The 24000-nt window shown below is 43.4% G+C and overlaps 1 protein-coding gene across 5 annotated transcripts in view; it reads left to right on the plus strand.

Moving 5' to 3' along the window:
• Positions 1-24000, plus strand: part of rhobtb4 (Rho related BTB domain containing 4) — a 45082-nt gene that overhangs the window by 5702 nt on the left and 15380 nt on the right. For 2 of the 5 annotated variants that reach the window (XM_083904366.1, XM_083904365.1), the window contains 2 exons: positions 21665-21866; positions 23114-23217. In XM_083904366.1, the coding sequence (XP_083760492.1) occupies positions 21675-21866; positions 23114-23217 (296 nt within the window). In that variant the 5' untranslated portion in view covers positions 21665-21674. Of the gene's footprint in view, positions 1-13535; positions 13803-17344; positions 17456-20237; positions 20368-21664; positions 21867-23113; positions 23218-24000 lie in introns of those variants that run through there. The other 3 variants (XM_083904367.1, XM_083904364.1, XM_083904368.1) reach the window with 3 other exon arrangements.

Here is a 24000-nt window from a genome sequence, read left to right on the forward strand (position 1 = left end):
CACTGTGATTGGTCACACCGGGGGTGAGAGAGGAAGTGAGGGGCGGTTTGTTCACAGTTTGTTTCTCGTGTCGAGGAACGGTGGAAAAAAAATAAAAAAACAAAAAGAAATGATGGGATGTGCCAGCACATGCTTCCTGTCACGTAGACCTTTGCCCTCGTGTTATTTCAGCTCTGCCAGTGATCTCTGCTGTGAATGTGACACTTGTCGCTGTGTGACCTAAACGGCAGCTGTTTTCTTCTCTTCATCTCGCTCACTTCCTCATCCTCTCCTCTCCTCTCCTCTCCTCTCCTCTCCTCTCCTCTCCTCTCCTCTTCTCCACTCCTCTCCTCCTCCTCCTCCTCTTCTCCACTCCTCTCCTCCTCTCCTCATCTCATCTCACCCTCTCCACTCCTCTCCTCCTCTCCTCTCCTCTCCTCATCCTCACCTCTCCTCTCCACTCCTCATCCTCATCCTCATCTTCATCCTAACAGCATTCAAAAGTCGAGCAGACTCATTAGTGTACACAGACACACACAGACACCATGACTCACACTTGTGTGTGTGTGTCTTTATATGGACATAAACACAATGACACACACACACATGCATATGCTCTGTGCAGCGTCTCTCCTCAAAGAACCAGAGGCTTTAAACTAAAGCTGTAAAGTGAGAAACGCCCATAGGTTTCATTGTAATTAATCAGGGTCAGAGCAGTTGTAGTGTGACTCCATGACACTGACAAATCCACGGGCTTTCAAACTGTAATTACCTCTGTCAGGGAGGTGTGTGTCTGTGTGTGTGTGTGTGTGTGTGTGTGTGTGTGTGTGTGTGTTTGTTTGTCTGTGTGTTTATTTGTTTGTGAGCTGTAGCATCATTGGAAAACAAAAGGATGAGGTTGTTCATGGACCAGGAAGACGTTACTGTCAGGATTGTGTTGTGTTTCCACCACGGTACAATGGAAAAAAAGAAAACTCAAAATTTCAAGGCAACTTCCTGCAGTCAATTTTTGAGTTTACAGCCCAACAAAAGATTGCGTGTTTTTAAAAAACTCACAATCTTTTGTTGGGCTGTAAACTCAAAAATTGATTGCAGCAATTTTTTTTTTTTAACAGTGTAGTTTGGTTTGGAAAGGCCTTTACTTCAATTCTGTCGCCCAATAAATTGACTGTCTAGCTCCACCCGTACCATTACTCAAGGGTACTGAACAATAGTAAATTTGGTGCTATACCTGATGTAAAGATGTTATATTTCTGAGAAGGAAATGGCCAGTTGTGTTGCATAAGTGTGGAACAATCACTGATCTGAGTATGATGATGACAATGACAACAGAGATAAAGACACAGTGAAGACGACAGACGAGTGGATTTGTTGTCGACATGAAAACGTAACGACAGCATTTTGAGATTTTCTCACACTGGGACCTTTTTCAATACACATAAAACATAAAAAAAGAAAACACAGGGATTCACCTCGACTCATTTCTGTGTGGACAGAACATTAAAGAGCTCAATTATTTCAATAGCTAATTGAAATGTGTGAATTCAAACTAAATGAAGCACATTTTCTCTGCATAACTCGCTAATATTTAGTGTAGAATTGTGAGATTTATTGTGTTGACTTCAGCTCAGTATAGTTAGTGATATATTGTTGTTGTTGTTTGTGTTTGTGTCACTGATGATGCAGAGCTGTTTGTCTCTGCTTCAGTTTCAGATGAAAAGCTGATGAAACCTGACTCTGACTCTGTCTCAGAGCAGAACGCATGAATCAGTCGTGAAAACTCACGTTAGCAAAGCTGCAAATGAGAATTCTGTCATGATCACAGTCGGTCCGTGCTCGTCTGACTCCGGCGTATGTGTTTTTTTTCCTCTCATATGGAAATGTGAGACTGACTCACCACAGATTATGTGGTTTGGTTTTTAGCCTTTTTTTCAGCTCAGATCTATTTTTAATCCAAGGACTCGTTCCTTTCAGTCTGAAGTGTAAAGTTTAACAATGAAAATGTTAAAAAGTGGAGGTCGGTGCCAGACTGACATCGCACTTTAAAAAACAAAAGCAGAACGTGTTATATTTTTTATATTTACTTTGTAAATGCTGGCATAAATTTAATAGATTTTAAACTAACAATTATTTATATATAGCTTGTTTGGTCCTTAAAGAGTTGGTCAAATGTCTTGTTTTGTCCACAAACCTAAATGATTCAGTTTTCAATGATTTCTTTGTTTAATCGGAGCAAAGAAACCAGAAAATATTCAAGTTTAAGAAGCTGGACAATCATAAACGAAGCCCTCAAATAACCTCACATGTCTCATTTCAACATACATTTCCGATCAATATCCTTCCTATTTAACATCACATGCTACTCCACACTGAAGCACTTCTCATCAGAGGTCGTGCTAAGCAGAAATATTGACCTGTCCAGTCCAGTGCGGATGTTTGGACTTTAATGTTAAATTGCCTCTTAGTTTTCCCCTGACGCGGCCGTCTGCGATAAGCCGGTAAACACAACGGTTAGAATCCATACACACTCCTACAGGAGCCTGGAACATGTTGAGATTAACGCAGAGTGTTGTAATATTATTTTTCTCTTGTGTGTGTGTGTGTGTGAATGACCTCTCTATACAAGCGTTTAGGATTAAGTGTGATTAACAGAAATGTACCGTCCGTCCACCACAGCTTCCAGCCACATGCCCCTTATTCAAAAGAGTAAAGTGTGTGTGTGTGTGGCTGCGGAGCTGCAGCTTGGCTCAGGTTAATGACATGTGGTCACAGTGTGTGTGTGTGTGTGTGTGTGTGTGTGTGTGTGTGTGTGTGTGTGTGTGTGTGTGTAAGCCTGCTGCCGCGAAGCAGTGCGGAAATAACTGGACAACCCGTATAGATTTTTCCATCACACTATTTTAGGAGGCCTACTGTGCATATGTGTATCACCTATATACTCTATGCGTGTGTGTGTGTGTGTACTTGTGCATTCGTCTTTGTGGAGGACCAATAACAGTGTATATACACCACTGAAGTGAGGACATCCTGTGAAAGTGAGGACATTTTGGCAGGTCCTCACATTCTGTCACACCTTCACAGGGCTGTGTTATCAGGGTTAAGACTTGGGTTAGGGTTAGTGCTCAGAATTAGGTTTAGGGTTCAAGGGTTAGGCCAGCGATCCCCAAAGTGTGGGCCTCGGCCACCTAGTGGGCAGTGATGTTACTGCACGGCGGGCCATGAAAGGTCATTAAACATGTTTTTAATTAATTTTTATGTGCAATGGAGTGCAAGAAATACTAAAACAAAGCCACAGTGTTTAAAATATATTATTATTTATAATATATAACAATATCATGACATTTTATGTGTGAGTATCTGTTAATTTTAATTCATAAATTGTCATTAATGTTGATGGATAATGACGTACTTTGTTGTGCTAAACCTAAACCTTTCAAATATGACGAGGAGCCCAGCTGTAATATGCATTTAGTTCTTAGGGTCTATGATACAATAATGTGTGTGTGTGTGTTTAGCATGCATGTGCTGTCTTGTTAGAAAACAGTCCGACAGCATGGAGGTGACCTCCTCCCTGATGTGTTTTTCAGGCTGAAGGATTACGATCACGGCCTCGCTCGTCTAAAGCTTGTGAAAATCCTCTCTCTGCATTTGAGTGAGAATCAAAGCTGCAATTGAGACAAATGTGAGGTTGTTTCCACCTCACAAGTTTGCTTATTTGCTTTAGGAGGAAAACAATATGAGGAACTTGAACTAAGCGAGAAACACAAATAGATATTTGAAGTAAAGGACCTTCCTGTTATGTCTCCACTTCCTGTTGTTTATTTATCCGTCTGTGACTCTGTTGTTTTTCTGAATGCCTCTCTTGTGTTTGCTCTGCTCTATTTCTGTATCTGTGAGCAACAGCATGTTTGACTGTAAACAGGCAGATGGAGATTTTTGCCTTTACTTATTTAGACCGAGTTATTTCAGAATAAAAAATGGAATTGGACCTGAAGGAGGAGGACATATTTCATATTCAGGTCTTACATTATTAATGGACATTATTAATGGTCAAGGATCGCTCACATTTGTTTCAGGGCATGGTGTTTTACAATGAAATAAACACAGTATTTAGTTAGTAAATGTACATATAGTCAGTGTACACTGGTTTGTCTGAGGATTTCAGAAACTGCTCATCTACAGTCGTCTCTGGGGTTCACAGAAAATTAATTTTGGATGCCAGAGATCAGCAGAGAATGACTAAACTGTTTGAAATGAAGCTCACATAGAGTGGTCCTGTTGCACATATATGTTAGTTATGGAGGTCTACTTACATACATTAACTTGTTTTTATGCTCAAAAACCTCCTAGTTGCTGTAAACGAGCCGATAGAAATCCTCTTTTCTGACGCTGTTTCCCAGCCGCAATATTTCAGACTCAACTCTCTCACCCAGAAGACAGAGTCTTGTGATTGGCCAGTACCCGGAAGTGACATATTCAGCACACCCGCTCTCAGAAGCACAGCTCCCCCCTCTGGAACGGTGGATGCACTGCTCCTCATTATCAAAACATTGTTTTAACAGTGTTTAAAAATAGCTTCTTCACGACTCCCCGCCGCAGTCCCTTTGACGACCTTTGACCCGGAGTCAGACCCAGAGTCAGAAGACACTGTCGCTCGTGAAACACCTCCACAACGGACGTTATTCTTCTTCTGTGGTTCAATGTACGCAACCGGATGTGCCCGGACTAGTGCCCGGAGCAGGAGGATCTGCTGTTCAGGAGAACCGCTGTTTACGTAACCGGACCGGGTTTTTTCAGAGATCTCACTGAGCCTGAGATTACAATAAAACACAGCGTTCTCAGCAGTGGCTGAACTGTTTGTTTAGAACCTTCAGGGCTTCATAAACAAGGTAATGACGCAGATACACACTAAAAAACAGCGTTAACTGGAACTTCCTGTCTAGATCCGCTTTAACTCAAATAATCATTCTCTTATAAGCAAATAAAGCCAATAATCACCTCTGAATGTCACATTCTGAGATACAGCTACAGCAGCAGAACACATGATAATGTAGGCAGTGATTTCTCCATGGCTGGGCTCAATGTTTCCTAAGATTTAATGAATAAAAGAGTCTTTGTTAATGACGATGGATTCATGGTCTCAGGTAGAGCTTGTGAACACTTCTTTACAGAGCGACTGTGTTCAGTGTGATCACAGCAGGCTGCAGCGATGCTTCTCTGTGCCAGAGTGAAGTCCAGAGGTGTTTGACTTGGCGTAACTCTGTGTTTGATCAAGCTGTTCCTGGAACACTGGCTGATCTGTGTCGGGGCTCAATGCATCGCTCTCAGCTCACATTTCTTCTGGCATTATTCAGAAATGTGCTTTCGACCCCACATTTGACGTCCAAAAGTGAGAAAATACATGCAATTAGGATTGAACCTTTTCTCTCGTGCAGTATTTCAGTGGAATAAAGAATTGATCTGCCCTCACCTCGCTCACCTTCTCCTGTTTGCTGTGTGATCAGAACCTCAGTCCAAAGGTGAGTGTGTGACATGTGAGCGGCTGCAGAGCGGCGTGAGCCTCACAGAGGTTAACGGCATCACTACAGGTCGCAGCGATATGTCATTTTCCACTGATAGATTACAAGGATGAGTGGAAAGATCTCCATGGCAGGTTACAAATGACAGTCTGTATATATGACACTCGTCCACTGCTCCAATGGCAGCGACAGTCTCACTGTTCCCAAACAGAATCAAGACATGCTGCTGTCTGTCGGCTCAGCTGTGGATTAGATTTCCCTGTAACAGGTCATCAGTTAACGAGGAGATGAACGTCAGTCAAACTTTAATACCTTTTAGTTCCACCTGAGAATATATGATCTCTTGAAGTAACAACATTATCGTTCAAAAACAGTGGTGTAAAATAGGTCGAGCTACGGACTTTTATTAAGATGCAGCAAGAGATGAGTTTTATTGTATGAATTTTTCTTATTATTATTATTTTTATCTCCACGGAATCTCTAATTTGACCCCATAAACGTGCGTGAAAATGGACCAAAATTGCCACGCAAACCAGAACTGATGAAAAATTTGATAAAATAATGGAATTGGTAAAGAAAAATTGTTGCGCCAAATTGCATGAAATTTGGTGGGAACATCGGACGGCCCAAGACGAACAAAAAATCCTCTTAGAACCACGACCTCGACTCAACAGGAAGTCAACCATCTTGGATTTGGCGTCCATCTTGGCGTTTCGCAAGTTTCATAACTGAAAGAAGGGCGTTTATCGTAGGAACGCGAAAAATGTGTCAAATTGTACTAGTTATCATCATTATTATTATAATATATACAGTAGAACAGTATTTCTGATTTTCGTCCACGTACCACCAGAGGAAGGTCGCGTACCACTGGTGGTACACACACTACAGTTTGAGAACATACAGTATGAAACACGCCAAATTCATCAGAGAATAGGAACTATAGTGCAGTGTATTTGTATTTCTGGGCATAAACGCTGACCTTACCAGGACCTTAAGTCCTCATAGAGACCAAAACCTGGTCCCTAATGAGGCAGAACCTCACTCCTGAGGAACTGCGGTTAGATTTAGGCATCAGCTGGCTTTTTTTAGGGTCTTCAAAATGAACGAGAACAGCTGCACAAACCTGTGTGTTCCACTTTTACACATTTAATTCTAATTTCACTTCCATTTACCTTTTCCTCGCTAACACCATTCTAACGAGCTCCAGGCACAAACACTCTCTTTAAGCAGATTCACTCCATGATAAAGTCTGATGGATTTACTAAAGGACGTATTAAGACTTTAATAAGGAATCCAGCGCGAGGATTAAGTGAACTTCACGCTGACATTGAACACGTCGGACTTGTATCTGGGGACTGAAGTGTTTTATAATCCAATCAGAGACGACACAGAGGAAATGCTAAGTGGATTACGCTGTTTAAATTCATTAGAGGTGTAATTTAGCAGACTTTTTGACTCAGTATCTAATATTCCATTATATCATCGATTTTCAGTTTCTTAAATGTGACTATTTTCTGGTTTCTTTGCTTCATATAACAAAGAAATCATTAAAGCTGAATCATTTTAGTTTGTGGACGAAACGAGACGTTTGAGAACATCATCGTTTCCAGATTAATCGAGCAAATAATTGTCAGATTAATCCATTATGAAAATATCTGATAGTTTCAGCTCTGCAATCATTTGAGTATCGTCTAAACACTTTTGAGATCAGACTCATTCAGTATAAATGTTGATTAATTTGTTAAATGAAAGGTTTTGACTACATTTTGCTTGATTCTCGTGGTTTTTACGCTGTGAGCTAATAAGCGTTAAGTCTTCACTGGGAGATAACGAGCAAATCACAGCTGGAGTTTTCCAGACTGACTGTAGATGATCCAGCTTTACCCAGAAAACAGCCAGTGAACACCAGCGTGGGCCTGGTGTCGCCTGGTGTCTCCAGGGGCGCAGCTTGTGAACAGGCAAGGCAGGCAACTGCTTGGGGCCCCGAGCTGATAGGGGGCCCCCGACACTCGGAGCCTGAGGGCTGTTTTTACTGAAATGTGCAGTGAGCAGCCTCCTCCCCGTCCCCCTGAAACAACAATGACATCTCAGTAGCAAACCTCCCTAAAGGGGCCCCACCTCACTTTAACCTGTGTGAAGTTATCTTTCTGCAAGAGGATTATTTACAGTGTAATGCATATCTTTTTTATTCAGTTTATATATGTTTTCTTCAGTTATTTTCAGTATTTTATTATTCTATATATTTATATTGTTTTATAATGTAGGTTCTTTACAGTGTAATGTATTTTTTCCCCTCAATTTATATAGTTTTTTAAAAGGTATTTACAGTATTTTATTGTTCTTTACATTTATATTTTCACATACAAGGTTTTTCCATGTTATTTCAAACATTTTGAATTTTGAACTGTTTTTCGTTGGTGTCAGATTATTTATAACATAATGGTGATGAACACTGGTTGGAAGGAAGGGCCCCCTGGGAGTTTTTGCTTAGGGCCCCTTCAGACTCTAGAATCGCCTCTGTGTGTCTCGTCCTCTGCGTCTCTGTCTCTGGTCTTTATGGAGTGTTGACTGTTTCTCATTTAAAGTCGCTCTCCGCTGACCTCTCTGTCCATCACCCTCTGGCAAACAGAGCCTCTGTTACCAAACACTTCGCTTCATGCCAGGGTGACAAATTTGGCAACACGTCGCAGTCACTTGCTTGTGTCACAGTGTGTGTATAAGTGTGTTTGTGTGTTTGTGTGAGATCAGAGATTCAGACACAGACGTATTTCAGTGTATTTTTGTGCGTTTGTTTTTGACCTCTGAGTTTTTGCTCCCTGAGGATGAAACTGCTGTCACACGGAATGAGGAATGGAAATGTGTGTCAAAGGTTTCCTGTCAAACAGTTGTCAAACTTCATATCGTTGATCTGCAAACAGCGTGTGTGTGTGTGTATGTGTGTGTGTGTGTGTGTGTGTGTGTGCGTCAGGTGTGAAGGCAGAATTTAATCTGTGATACTGTTATCAGTTCCTCGGTGCCAGGGGACTGTTTGGAGGACCCACCGCAGGTCTGACCTACTTCAGTGTCCACGTACAAGGTTGTACTTAGACTGTTTTTCATCGAGTGTGTGTGCGTATTGAATGTGTGTGTGTGTGTGTGTGCGTATTGCATGTGTGTGTGTGTATGTCCTAGCCCCCTTTGTTAGTGTGTTTGAGGCAAACTCTCAGTGGACGTGTGGAGTGTGAGAAGCTGGGTGTTTTGACAGCTTTAGACCGGTTCCAGTGCAGTGCTGGGGTGTGTGTGTGTGTGTGTGTGTGTGTGTGTGTGTACTGGATGTTGGGGTGAGAACAGGGTCAGCGCAGGAGTGGACGGGAGGGGAACGAGATGAGAGTTTCATTCCAATGATGCTCGATATGAGAGGTGGGCGTCTGAGATCACATCGTGATTGTTGTTTTGAAGCAAATTTACATCATCGGGTATTTAAACGGCTTAAACTGCACACAGCAGAAGCCCTCGCTGCTGCAGCAGTGAGACGGATTCAGTGACCACTAGAGGGCCTACGTGGTCACATGACCTCTGAGGTTAGCTGCGTGTGGTTGTGCAAAGAAAACATGGAGACACCAGGCCAGTAAAGTTTTGAAGGTGTTGTGTGAGTTGCAGTCGCTGCATAATTTACCTTCAGACTGAATATTTCAATAATTCTATTATATGACAATCCAAATCTATTATTTGAAGGATATCGACTATTTATCTTCTAAATACAACTTTAGATTTTCCAAACCTATTTGACTGAACTCAAACTTTTAAATATAAACAAAAGTCTACGGACGGAGGCAACAGCAACTTTGCGTGAGTAAAGCAAAACGAACGAAAACACAAAAGTGGTTATTCAGCAGCTTTTTAGATGAATCCACAAAAACACTTGCGTCCATCAGCTCTGATAGAAAAGCCTGACAGAGGCAGAATAACAGCAAAGGTCACCAAAGGTCATGCACTGCAGCTTTAAAAGAACTCCGTGTGCAGCCAGCAGGACGCTCGCTCCTCGGTGACGCGGCGCTGCCAAAGAATTCTCCGGCTCTTTCTCCAGACTTCAGCGTCAAAGCGATGGGAGTGAACTTCCCACACACTTAATGAAAGAGTGATAGAGCTCGTAAAACAAAGCCACACAGTCTTTTTTTGTACTGATGCAGCTGGAAAGGCCACACATCCCTTCAGCCTCTGCTTCTCCAGAGTTCTCTCACAAGTCCAAGTCCACCTCTCCCACAAAGGGGGGGGGGGGGGGGGGGGGCTCTCCACATTTCTAAACCCTTCTCAGTGCCAGTGCTGTTGATGGAGCCTCTGCATTCCAACCCAACTCTCTCTCATGCTGTTTCATTCTGGCCGTGCCAGGCCAGGTCATGGGCCAGTGTTTTCTCAGGGCCTTTAAGACAACACCAGAAAAACACACACACACATAAAACACACACACAAAAACACACACGTTTTTCAAATGTTCAAATATACAGTATTCCAATCTTTAATTGTGTGCAGTTATAACAGCTTCCACACTTCTTGGAAGACTTTCCTCAACATTTTGAAGTGTTTCTGTAGGAATTTGGGTCTGTTCATTCCGTAGAGCAGGGGTGTCAAACAAATTTTTCACTGAGAGCCACATCAGCATAATTGTTACACTCAAAGAGCCAGATGTAACTGTCGTAATGTAACTAAATGTAAACAAATATAATGTAAAATAAAGGTAACTACTCCGTAACATATTAATAAATAACTTTCTGTATTTATAACTTATTCAATTTCACTCTAGCGGCGGTGCCGTCACTTTGTGGGTAACACAATCGCCGTGCATTGTGGGAAATGTAGTTAATGGTCAACGCACGCCTTAAAGCAGCACAGACCTATTTTGACACAGATTTTTAAGACCAATTAATCACTCGCGGGCCACATGAAATGTCGTGGCGGGCCACATCTGGCCCCCGGGCCTTGAGTTTGACACATGTGCTGTAGAGCATTACTGAGGTCAGGCGCCGATGCTGGACGAGAAGACCTGGCTCACAATCTCTGCTCTAGTTCATCCCAAAGGTGCTCGATGAGGGTTAAGGGTCAGTCAAGTCAAACCATGTCTTTATAGTCTTCCTCAAACATTGTCCAAAATGTCCCTGTATGCTGAAGCGTTAAGATTGTCCTTCATTGAAGATAAGGGGTTTAAAGGAGCCCAAAGACTGATTGAAACAACTGAATTTAATACTCAACAGGTGTGGAGTCCATCACAGAGGCCACAAATAGAGACAAACAACCATTCACTCTCTGGGTTCTCAACGGAAAGTGGAGAACCCAGAGAAAACCCACGCACACGGGGAGAACATGCAAACTCCATGCTGCAAAGTGCAACCAAGAAACTGTAATTTAGAATAAAGTGGAATTGAATGAGCAGTAAGAAAAGGAAATGCATGCAAAATATAGGATATATGCACATGTATATACAGTATCTGAGGGAGGATGCATCACAAACATTGAACAGCTTGGTGCAGTGACATGGTGTCGCAGTACCAAGTTCAACCAGCAGATGTCGCTCTTCCGTCTTCCACAGTCACGGGGGTAAAGTTGCAGATCACTCAGTCCCACGTGAACAAACACTGTCCCACAGTGAAAAATGTCCTCTAATAGTTCACGTTCACCTCTGATGTCAAAGTGCAGCTTCAGCTCGGAGGGAAAATATGTGGATTTAGAAATATCTATGAAACACGTCTGGACAAAGTCTTCAATCAAAGACAGGATTTCCAAACATTAAAATAGCTTAGAGCGAAGTATTCTGGCGTTTGCTTTTCTTCTCTGCTGCAGCTTAACATTCCTGACATGAATTCCCAGACACAGAGATCTTGGAAAACAGTAAGAGAAGAATGTGGAGCGTTTTCCACAGCGATCCATAAAATGGCCTTTTTTTTTATTTTCTCTTCTTCTTCTTTTCTTGGCTGCTGTTTCTTTTCCTTTTGCAGTACGCGGTACACAAGTGTTGCTATGTGCAGCTCGTTGCTATGCTTCAACACCCAGAAATAACCAGAGAAGAAAAATCATCTCCATCGCCGATGACTATTAAACACACTACTGCATTATTTATGTCAATTTAATTTTTGATAGGTATGACCTGCACGAGCATGGACACAATTATATCAAGCTTCTATTACATTTATAATTCAATATAACGATTTTGTTCTCTCTCAGTAAAAATACTTTGAAGAGTGAAGAATCTGCACTGAGGGAGACAGAGGCTGCACAGGATTTCACTTTCAGGACGAGGCTGAATATCTGAATATCTGCAGGTCTGCAGGTCTGCAGTCCTTATCTTTAAGGAGATCTTAAATAACCTCCTCAAATCTCTTCAGTAATAACACCTGCTGTCTGGAGTGATTCAAACAGAAAAAATAAATCCACACAGAAGTGTAAATACACAAACGTGCACACAAGTTGCATTGAATTCATGCAAACAGAGGTCAGAGGAGGTCACTGAATGGAAATGACACAAAAAAGGGAGCTGAGGGAATGATATTTCACCAGTTACATGAGTACATGAGTGTAGATTCACTGACTGGGAGTCCTGATGTAACATAGTCCTGATGTAACATAGTCCTGACTCATGATCTAACTGCAGACTCAACATGTTTATTGACGACAGGAGTCAATAATGAGGACACACAGACACTAAATGTTCCACACGCACTGAGATCTCATGAGACTTTAGACGACTATGACAACACTCGCCTGTTGTCAGGAACATGTTTTACCAGCACACAAGTCAAAGTGCAGCTGTCTGCACAGAGTTATGAATCAACAAGAAAGGAAGAAAGTAGGAGAGGAATAAGAGTCTTAAACAAAAGGCTCTTATAAAATCAATTCATTAAAAAAAATAAGTAGTTCAGATCAGATAAGAGAGAAACTTTTACTGATCCAAGGATAGCAACCAGGAAAATGTCATTAAGAAAATATAAGACAAAATTTATAACTTAGAATATATGTATATACAGTATATATCAATGTACACTGTACAATAAAGAGAGTGTAAACAAATACATGTGAGAAGAGGTGGATAAGTGTGAGTTAACCTGAAGAATAAAACGACTAAAACAATAGATGGAAATAAAATGACAGTAATTCCATAATAAAAAGGTGATAACAGCCATTAAAATGTAAATAAAACATATGATACATGCAAAACTCATCACATAATAGTGTATTTGGTGCATCTCACGGACCATTTCCAACATTAATGCTGACCTTGTCCTAATGAGGCAGAACCTCGTTTTCTGAGGAACTGGTTTGCTTTAGTTTGCTGTGTCAAAACATTGTGTCTTCATCAGGAAAAGTGCCTTAATATCATGAGAATAAAGTCGTAATATCATTAGAATAAAATCGTAATATCATGGGAATAAAGTCGTAATATCATGAGAATAAAGTCGTAATATAGTGAGAATAAAGTCGTAATATCATGAGAATAAAGTCGTAATATTATAAGAATAAAGTATTAATATCATGAGAATAAATTAGTAATATTATGAAAATAAAGTTGTAATATCACGAGAAGCAAAGATGTAATATTATGAGAATAAATTAGTAATATTATAAGAATAAAGAACAGGGCAAAAACCTCAGAAGAATAAAACCTTCTTGGATCAATCAAGTGATCTCTCGTCTCTCGCGCACGCCCTCCTGTCACTCAAAGCTAACGGACGTGTCGCACGTGTCAGCTGAGGTCTATTTTTAGCGCGTGTTGTTGTTTTTTTTTTTTGGACTGCACCTGAACGCAGCACGGAAGCAGTTGGGCGACTGGTGCTGTGACGCGCAGCCGAGGGGGGGCGGGGTGGTGAGGAAGTGGGCGTGTCCCTGATGAAATCAGCTGGGGAAACAAAACAACCCGAGGAGGAGGAGGAGGAGGAGGAGGAAGAGGAGGCTCTCGCGCTCGATCCACCTCAGATCTTTGAGTTTTTGTGCAACATTCCAGCGGATCAAAGGCGGCAGTGACGACGGCACGCGCTCAACTCTGCGCGAGGTGTTTGAAGATAAAAGAGAGGATCAGAGGAAGAGGGAGAAGAGGAGGAAGAGGAGGAAGAGGAGGAAGAGGTGACAGACAGCTCCTGTCCTCTCCTGCACGCGCCACGTCCACTGCTGCCTCTCTTTGTGTGTGTGTGTGTATACGTGTGTGTGTGCGCGTGCTGCTGTCTGACTGACATACTGTACAACACGGCGACCACGTTCTGCGCGCGCGTCTTTGTCCGGTTCGAGTGACCGGCGCGAGCGCGAGCTCAGTGGCATGTGGGTCAACACCGGAACCGTCGGAAGGTAAGAACAAAAACACACACACACCAGGTCACATGTTCTCCACGCGCACAGGAGACACTTGACTGTGTCTTGACTCCAGAAACATCCCAGAATAATCTTCATCTGCAGCAGCAGCGTTTTTAATCTGCTGTGTGTGTGTGTGTGTGTGACATGATTATTACTGTGAAGATTAGTGAGCCACGCGTGTCAGTGCAGTGCGTGGATGATGATGATGATGATGGATCATGGATGATGGGCTTGGCACATTACGCAAGACTTCATCAGCGCATTGTTTTTGGGGGATTCTGGATTCTGAGTCTGAGTCTGTGTTTTCATCTGCACAGACATGAGGATGATGAGGATGATGATGAAGATGGCGTCACATCACAATGTTAGAGCTCTTTTTGTTGTTGTTGGTGAATCGGTTTTTCAGGAGATGTGAATGGACCAGGTGTTTATGAATGACTGAGGAGGAGGAGGAGGAGGAGGGAGGTGCAGTTTCATTGATGCTTCAGTGCAACAACAGTCAGGTCAGAAACTGATGACAACAGACTGAGGATGACTGTGATGATGATGATGATGAAGAACTGGGATTATTTACAAAACCCTTTTAAAATGTCTTTGAGATCAGATCTGAGACTCTTTGTTTTTGTCTGTCATAATGTGAAGAATCTCCCATCACTGTCCACCACTCTATTTATTTATTTATTTATATTTTTAATATCAAAAACAGTATATTAACTGTTACTGGATAAGCAAACAGAAGAGAACAGACTTCAGACTAATTTGTTGTCCATTAAATTCAATCAAATGTTTTAAAAGATCATCACAACACAGTCAGAGAGAGACAGAGCTGTAACTCATAATTACTTTCATAATCAATTCTTCTGTCATTTATTTAAAGGACTTAAAATAATGATGTTTTTAAACGTCCTGTTTAATCCACAAAAAGATTTCTTTGTTATTTGGAGCAAAGAAACCAAAAAACATTCACATTTAAGAAGCTGAAAAGTCACAAAACCGATGGATTCACTATAGAATTAGTAGCCTATCGATTAATCATCGCGGTCTAGAGCTGCAACTAATGATTATTTTCGTAATCTGTCGATTATTTTCTCGATTAATAAAAACGAATTAAACGAAGAAAATATTCACATTTAAGAAGCTAAAACGACCAGAAATCTTCAGATGAAACTGATTATCGATTATCAAAATAGTTGGCGATTAATTTAGTAATCGATTAATCGTTTCAGCTCTACTGCAGTCACACACAGATCTGTGTCATCCTGATATCCTGTGTGCAACCTACTGCCCCCTGCTGGTCAGCACAGTAATCTCCTCTCTGTCAGGCTGCTTCTCAACAGACTAATTATGCCAAGTGACGTAGAGCGTCACAGTGGGATGTTCTATACCGTCTGGCAACACACACACGCACACACACACGCGCACGCACACACGCATGCACACACACACACAGTGGCCTTGAAGCGATGACATCACGATGGTGATGTCGTGGGTGAAGCTGCAGATTGTTATCGGACCATATCATGACTTTGAGTCATCAGTTTGTCGTCGTAAGCAGGAAGTCTTTATGTAAACTCTCTCCCCTCTCTTCTCTCTCTCTCGTCCATATTGTGCAATATTTTTGTGCTTTGGCCAAAACTTTGTCTTCTCCAGAAAAAACCACAAGTCTATTAATGGGAACCCGGCAAACTGTGACTCACGCTCGTGTGGAAGAACCAAAACCGACTGTTCCAACTGCACACAGTGGATCACTGAGCGTTATCACTGAAACACTGCTGATGAATGAGTGATGTATTCACCTGCAGCTGGACGTGGAGCAGCAGCTACTGATTGTCCCGCTCACTTTGACTGAGTCAACAGCTCTGAGATAACAGAGAGCAGCACTGACCCACATGGATGAGAGCGTGAAGGTGATGTGAAGGCAGCACGGACGACTGAGCCTCAGTGTCAGGCTGTGGAGGACGGTGCACGGGGGGTAATTGAGCTTGAAGTCGGGTTTGATGCGGTACATGTGTCTGAGAACAAAAACACCACACAAGACAGAACTTATATGGTCGTTCTTGGAGGAAAATCTAAGTATTTATGTATTTTAGAGCTCACATAGAGTGGTCCTGTTACACATATGTTAGTTATGGAGGTCTACTTACATACATTATTATGCTCAAAAACCTCCTAGTTGCTGTAAACGAGCCGATAGAAATCCTCTTTTCTGACGCTGTTTCCCAGCCGCGATATTTCAGACTCAACTCTCTCACCCAGAAGACAGAGTCTTGTGATTGGCCAGTACCCGGAAGTGACATATTCAGCACACCCGCTCTCAGAAGCACAGCTCCCCCCTCTGGAACGGTGGATGCACTGCTCCTCATCATCAAAACATTGTTTTAACAGTGTTTAAAAATAGCTTCTTCACGACTCCCCGCCGCAGTCCCTTTGACGACCTTTGACCCGGAGTCAGACCCAGAGTCAGAAGACGCTGTCGCTCGTGAAACACCTCCACAACGGACGTTATTCTTCTTCTGCGGTTCAATGTACGCAACCGGATGTGCCCGGACTAGTGCCCGGAGCAGGAGGATCTGCTGTTCAGGAGAACCGCTGTTTACGTAACCGGACCAGGTTTTTTCAGAGATCTCACTGAGCCTGAGATTACAATAAAACACAGCGTTCTCAGCAGTGGCTAAACTGTTTGTTTAGAACCTTCAGGGCTTCATAAACAAGGTAATGACGCAGATACACACTAAAAAACAGCGTTAATTGGAACTTCAGGTCTAGGTCTGCTTTAAATTTGGCTGTTAGTAGCTGGATATTTTCTCAGGTTGTTCTTGGTATAAAAAGTTTGAAGAGCCACTGTTTTTGGAGACAGGAAGCAGCAGCTGTAAGAAATATGGACCGAGGAGACGGAGGAGGACGATGATGTGCAGGGTTAAAGGAAACGAGAATATCTGTGTTTTACGCAGCACTTTTACAACAGGAAGAAGACGAGGGGAAGCTTTTCTCATGACGGCTCCCAAAGACCCACTTATTAAATTGGTATAGATGTTGATCAGATCATCGTCTGCCAAAGGCTGTGCATCGACACCAGAGCCATCTGCAGACGTGAGTGAGTCTGAGGCCTGAGGACGTCATCCACTGAGCCAAACTGATCCAAACTGAGCCAAACAGAGGCTACAGACCGGCTTATGTAAGCAGTCTGTGCCAGCTGTGCTTGTGGCAGTCAAACACTTTTCTAACTGAAAATAACGTTGCATACATACATGACATGACTGCACATGTCTGTGATGAGAGAAACCCCTGCTGTGATGGGAGTGTGTTGACCTACAAGGAAGAAGAAGAAGATAAAAAGAAGAGCCAGATGGAGGCTGTGGAGGCTCGTTGGGATGAGCACTGACTGCCAGTGAATTGGTGAAGGTTTTACATAATAGAGAAGGAAACTGAAGGGTAGGAGGCTGCTGTGGGAGGGGCTGCTGTGGGAGGGGCTGTCTGCTGACTCTGTGACGACTGACATCCAGGAAAGTGAATAAATGACCATGAGAACAGGGTTAGAGGCTGCAGAGGAAACAGTGGGAGAGAGTTCAGAAGATGCTGTGACCTGTGTTTGGAGAAGGAAAACAGAAGGTTGACGAGAGGGAGAGGAAAAACAGACAGACAGAAAGGTGTGTGTGTGTGTGTGTGCGTGTGTGTGTGTGTGTGTGAAACGAAGCTCGACAGTGACAGGAAGCTGTAAGACCATCTCCTTATAAAGCAACGTCACACTGAGACACACACACTGTTCAAATTATGCATGAGTTCTTTTGTCTGTCTGCTCCTCCTGCAAAACGCACACACGCACCCGCACGCGCACCCGCACGCGCACACACACGTGCGCACACACGCACGCACGCACGCACGCACGCACGCACGCACGCACGCACGCACGCACGCACGCACGCACGCACGCACACACACACACACACACACACACACAGAGAAGATGACACTGGACCAGCAGATAAAGTCTAGACACCTGTGTACAGTTCAGTGTCGGTCATTTGGTCTAAAAATGAAACCTGAGCTTTACAGCTCGTCTTTCCGCTCATCTGAGCCGCTCTGCTCTCATGGTCTGATAGTCTGATAGTCTCATAGTCTCATGGTCTTATAGTCTCATGCTCTCATTATCTCATAGTCTTGTGCTCTCATGGTCTCATAGTCTTGTGCTCTCATGGTCTCATGCTCTGATGCTCTCATAGTCTCATGGTCTCATAGTCTCATGCTCTCATGGTCTCATAGTCTCATGCTCTCATGCTTTCATGGTCTCATAGTCTCATGGTCTCGTGCGCTCATGCTCTCATGGTCTCATGCTCTCATAGTCTCATGGTGTCATGGTCTCATGGTCTCATGCTCTCATAGTCTCATAGCCTCATGATCTCATGGTCTCATGGTCTCATAGTCTCATGGTCTCATGCTCTCATAGTCTCATGGTCTCATAGTCTCATGGTCTCATGCTCTCAAAGTCTCATGGTCTCATGGTCTCATGCTCTCATAGTCTCATGGTCTCATAGTCTCATGGTCTCATGGTCTCATGGGCTCATGGTCTCATGCTCTCATGGTCTCATGGTTTCATGCTCTCATAGTCTCATGGTCTCATGCTCTCAAAGTCTCATGGTCTCATGGTCTCATGCTCTCATAGTCTCATAGTCTCATAGTCTCATGGTCTCATAGTCTCATAGCCTCATGGTCTCATGGGCTCATGCTCTCATGGTCTCATAGTCTCATGGTCTCATGGTCTCGTGCGCTCATGCTCTCATGGTCTCATGCTCTCATAGTCTCATGGTGTCATGGTCTCATGCTCTCATGCTCTCATACTCTCATAGTCTCATGGTGTCATGGTCTCATGGTCTCATGCTCTCATAGTCTCATAGTCTCATGACCTCATGGTCTCATGCTCTCATAGTCTCATGGTCTCATGCTCTCATAGTCTCATGGTCTCATAGTCTCATGGTCTCATGCTCTCATGGTCTCATGGTCTCATGCTCTCATAGTCTCATGGTCTCATAGTCTCATGGTCTCATGGTCTCATGGTCTCATGGTCTCATGGTCTCATGGTCTCATGGTTTCATGCTCTCATAGTCTCATGGTCTCATGCTCTCATAGTCTCATGGTCTTATGGTCTCATGCTCTCATAGTCTCATAGTCTCATGGTCTCATAGTCTCATAGCCTCATGGTCTCATGGGCTCATGGGCTCATGCTCTCATGGTCTCATGGTCTCATGGTCTCGTGCGCTCATGCTCTCATGGTCTCATGCTCTCATAGTCTCATGGTCTCATGCTCTCATAGTCTCATGGTCTCATAGTCTCATGGTCTCGTGGTCTCATGCTCTCATACTCTCATAGTCTCATAGTCTCTTGGTCTCATAGTCTCATGTTCTCATAGTCTTGTGCTCTCATGGTGCCATGGTCTCATAGTCTTGTGGTCTCATGGTCTCATGGTGTCATAGTCTCATGGTCTCATGGTCTCATGGTCTCATGGTCTCATGGTGTCATAGTCTCATGGTCTCATGGTCTCATGGTCTCCACCGCTCTTGTTCCTTCTTCTCTCCTTGCTCACTTATTCTGACGTTTAAATACAATATTTGTGACGCAGGAGGACAAGTTACTGTAGATTGACCAGAGAAATGAGTCCATAACTTCAGCACCATCTCAACACCACTGCACTCGTGACTCTGAGACGCCTGGAGATGCTCACAACACTGTGTGCGTTCCCTTGTAATATTATATTAATAATATTGTTTCCTGATTTTCGAAACCAAGTGAGACGTTTGCACTTCCTCGTCGACATCCTTTACTTTGGTTTCATCAGCGCTTGCATCATTCCCTGCCACACAGCGCTGGTACTAAGCTTATTACCAGGTGCTTACTGAACACACACACACACACACACACACACACACACACACACACACACACACACACACACACACACACACACACACACACACACACACACACACACACACACACACACACACACACACACACACACAATAGAGGATTCAAACCATTCCCTGTGTTTGTCTCTAAATCTTAGAGAATCACACGTGTGATGATAACTCTGTCCTGTCAGTCGCTCTCTGTCTCTCTAAGACTCTAATAATCTCTGCGCTGCCTCGTCCATCACAATCCGCTCTGCTGATCCACTCCTACACTGGAAATGCTGCAAATTAAAACAACTACATCCTCTCTCTCTGTTCATCTGTGTCTTTTGTGTGTGTGTGTGTGTGTGTGTGTGTCTTGCTGCTTTGGCACAGATAGCAGTGTTAGCTCAGGCTTCACACTCGGCCTCTCTCTCTCTCTCTTTTTCCACTTTACTGCTTGAGCAGCTGCCGTTGACCATTAGTCAAATAGGTTGTGGTCTCATTTTATAGCTGGTCTTTACCTGTGGTGCATGTCTCTCCTCAGGCGGCACAGCCAGATTGAGGCCAAGGGCAAAAAAGACACTTCCTGTTCCACGTGAGCGTCTTTGACAGACTCTGGGATATGTCTGCGTCTCGTGGGATGTTGTAGACGTGTAGTGTTGAACAGGCTGCAGGTGAACGAGGATGAGGAGAACAGGTCATGGCTGAGGAGCACGCACGCACGCACGCACGCACGCACGCACGCACGCACGCACGCACGCACGCACGCACGCACGCACGCACGCACGCACGCACACACACACACACACATCCTTCTACTTGCTGCATACTGAGGACTGTGTTGCTGACAAAGTGAGGACCAGCATTTCCACTTTATAAATCAACACAATTACAAATATCTACTTCATGAATGACATCTACAAAGAACTACTGGGTGCAGTACCATAAAATGTCTGCAGGTGGAGCCCCAGAGCAAAAAGAGCTGGAAAACCTTTTTGATTTTTTTTTTTTTTGGTCCAAAATTTGACAAAAATGTCATACTATACTATGTCGTCCAAAATTTTAAAAAATCTTTGACAAAAAAGTTTTTGTCCAAAATTTGACAAAAACATCATTCTATACTATGTCGTCCAAAATTTTTTTTATTTTATTTTACAAATTGAGTATAGCATGTTATAGCAATCTAAGGAAGTGAATTAACTGAAACAAAGTGAGGACCGGCCAAAATGTTCTCACTCCGTAAAAATGACCTCACTTTGTTCATTAAAAACCCTCACTGGTCCTCAGTATGCCGCAAGTACACATACACGCGCACACACACACACACTCGCATGCATGCACACACACACACACAAGCGCGCCTCCTGTGTCCAATGAATGGATGCCATTTTTAGCCCCTGGTGTCTGTCACTGCTGCGCCGGCATCCACGTCAGTGGAATAACAAGCGGAAGAAGAGGAAGGATCTAATGAATGTTTCACAAAGTCTATTTATGGGATGTCGCGGCTGCAAGTTTACAAGGACAGACGGGCTGATGAATGGACCACAGGTCCAGCCGTGTGCTTATGTAATTCTGCAGATTCCTTCTGTGTTGTTGTCATATACTAACGTGTGTGTGTTTTGTACATGTTTGTGAAGTCAGTCGATCTGTGTGTTTGTGCTGCTGTGGTCAAACATGCTGCAGTAAATGCCTGCGACCACCAGACGCGACTGCTTTCTGATGATGTGCAGCAGATGAACGGTGAATAAAGACAGAGCTGCTCCCCTTGAGCTCACTCTGCAGCTACAGAAATAGCCGTGCACTGCCTGTGAACCGTGTGTTCTATTGAGAAGTTTGTCCACACACAAACTTAACAAAGCAAAGAGGGAACAGTTCGACGCTGCTGTGCTGCTGTTCTCTCACAGGACACTTCATCGATGCCATTTTAATTCCCCCATAAATATTAAATCAGCCTCTTCTGCTCCTCTCCAGGGCCCTCTCCATGGATATAGACACAGACTATGAGCGGCCCAATGTGGAAACCATTAAATGTGTGGTGGTCGGGGATAACGCTGTCGGCAAGACCAGGCTCATCTGTGCCCGCGCCTGCAACGCCACCCTCACACAGTATCAGCTGCTCGCCACCCACGTGCCAACCGTCTGGGCCATCGACCAGTACCGTGTCTGCCAGGAGGTGGGCATGCACACACACACGCACACACACACACACACACACACACACACACACACACACACACACACACACACACACACACACACACACACACACACACACACACACACACACACACACACACACACACACACACACACACACACACACACACACACACACACACACACACACACACACACACACACACACACACACACACACACACACGCACAGTGTGTGGAAAGAGCCACTTAAAGACAAACTTGGACTCACCTTTAAAGATAATACTGAGGCTTTTTTGTTCACTGTGCATTTGCTAAAACATCTCTTCAGTTTATGACAGTGTTTTCTCACTGGTTATAATCCTTCAATTCCACCAAACCCATTAGGTTCTTTACGTTTTCCAAAATCAAACTATTATTACCGTATTTTCCGCACTATAAGGCGCACCGGATTATAAGGCGCACCTTCAATGAATGTCCTATTTTAGAACTGTTTTCATATATAGGGTGCACCGGATTATAAGGCGCATAGAATAGAAGATATTGCAGTCAAACGTTTGACTGGGGTTGCGTTATGCATCCACTAGATGGAGCTGTGCTAAAGGGAATGTCAACAAAACAGATAAAGTCAAACTTTTCCGATTGATCCATATATAAGGCGCTTTTTAGTTTTTTGAGAAAATTAAAGGCTTTTAAATGCGCCTTATAGTGCGGAAAATACGGTTCATGACTTTTCCTCATCTTCCTTCAGATAAATCTCCCACTGCTTCTTAATTAGGTGCCTGCGCCGCAATGCATGGTCGCCTACAATGCATCTCTCATAATTCCGCTTCTTCTTCCTCTTCTGAACCAAGAGGAGAACCCAGTGTAACTTTGCCGTACATTGACCACGAAACACGATATGTGAGACCATGTCTGCAAAAGATGACGTCCAAACAGGAAATGGAATTTCCCTGAACACGGACTTTGCTTGAAAAACGGCGGAATTTCCTGGAGAAGATCTTGAGACTTTTTTGTGGACAAAACAAGACGTGTGAAAACTGATGGAGAAAATAATCGGTAGATTAATCCATGATGAAATCATTTTTAGTTTGCAGCATGACGTGAATTTGAACCGCGATCATCACCCGTGTCCTTCTGCTTACTCTTATTTTTTGTGCTAAAAGGGCGTTCAAAGTGGATCTAACTCACAGCGCCCCCTGTTAGATGTTGGGGGTAACAACTAAAACCTGTGAGTTAAAAGAATCTGTGTCTGTGTGGCAGGTTTTAGAGAGATCTCGTGATGTAGTGGACGAGGTCAGTGTCTCCCTGAGGCTGTGGGACACATTCGGGGATCATCACAAAGACAGACGGTTTGCCTACGGCAGGTGAGCACACCTGCACACACACACACACACACACACACACACACACACACACACACACACACACACACACACACACACACACACACACACACACACACACACACACACACACACACACACACACACACACACACTGACCTAATAAAAGAGTTGACCTCAGTATTAACTCACTGTCGTAACACACTCCCTGTTCACAGCTGCTTCAGCACAGTTTGTAAAGAATGAACTCAACTTCTGTGAGATAATGAAACCAGAGTCAGTGTTGATGATCACTTCAGTTCAGTAGAACCTGATTTACAGTCACCAGGATGGAACTAATCTGTCACACACACACATAACATTTACTGGTCCAATCCACCTGGACTCTGACCTCCTGACAGACGTGATTGGATCACAGCTCTATCCTCTTTCTCTCAAAGCTGATTTACTGACCTGATGCACAAGCAAAAAATTAGAATTCATGACCTAACTTGGTCAATGACGGTAACATTAGCATCATTATCCCATAATTTACTCTGGATATTTTCTCTGTAAACACTAGATACAGCTGTGCATGAACAGCTACAGTTTATCGCTCCACATCGATCAAAGTGACTTAAATCATCAAATTCTTCCTCATTCTGATGCTCGGTGTGAACTCCTGCACGTCGACTGTTTGCCTTAATACGATAACAGAGATTACATTGTTGCCACGTGATTGGCTGACTGGATATTTAAATGAATATGTCTCAACTCTGTCTTCATTTCATCTCATAAGACATCACATGTGGACGTGTTGATAGA

This window comes from Microchirus variegatus (genome assembly GCF_963457635.1).
Source record: "Microchirus variegatus genome assembly, chromosome: 17".
In the NCBI taxonomy this organism is placed as follows: domain Eukaryota; kingdom Metazoa; phylum Chordata; class Actinopteri; order Pleuronectiformes; family Soleidae; genus Microchirus; species Microchirus variegatus.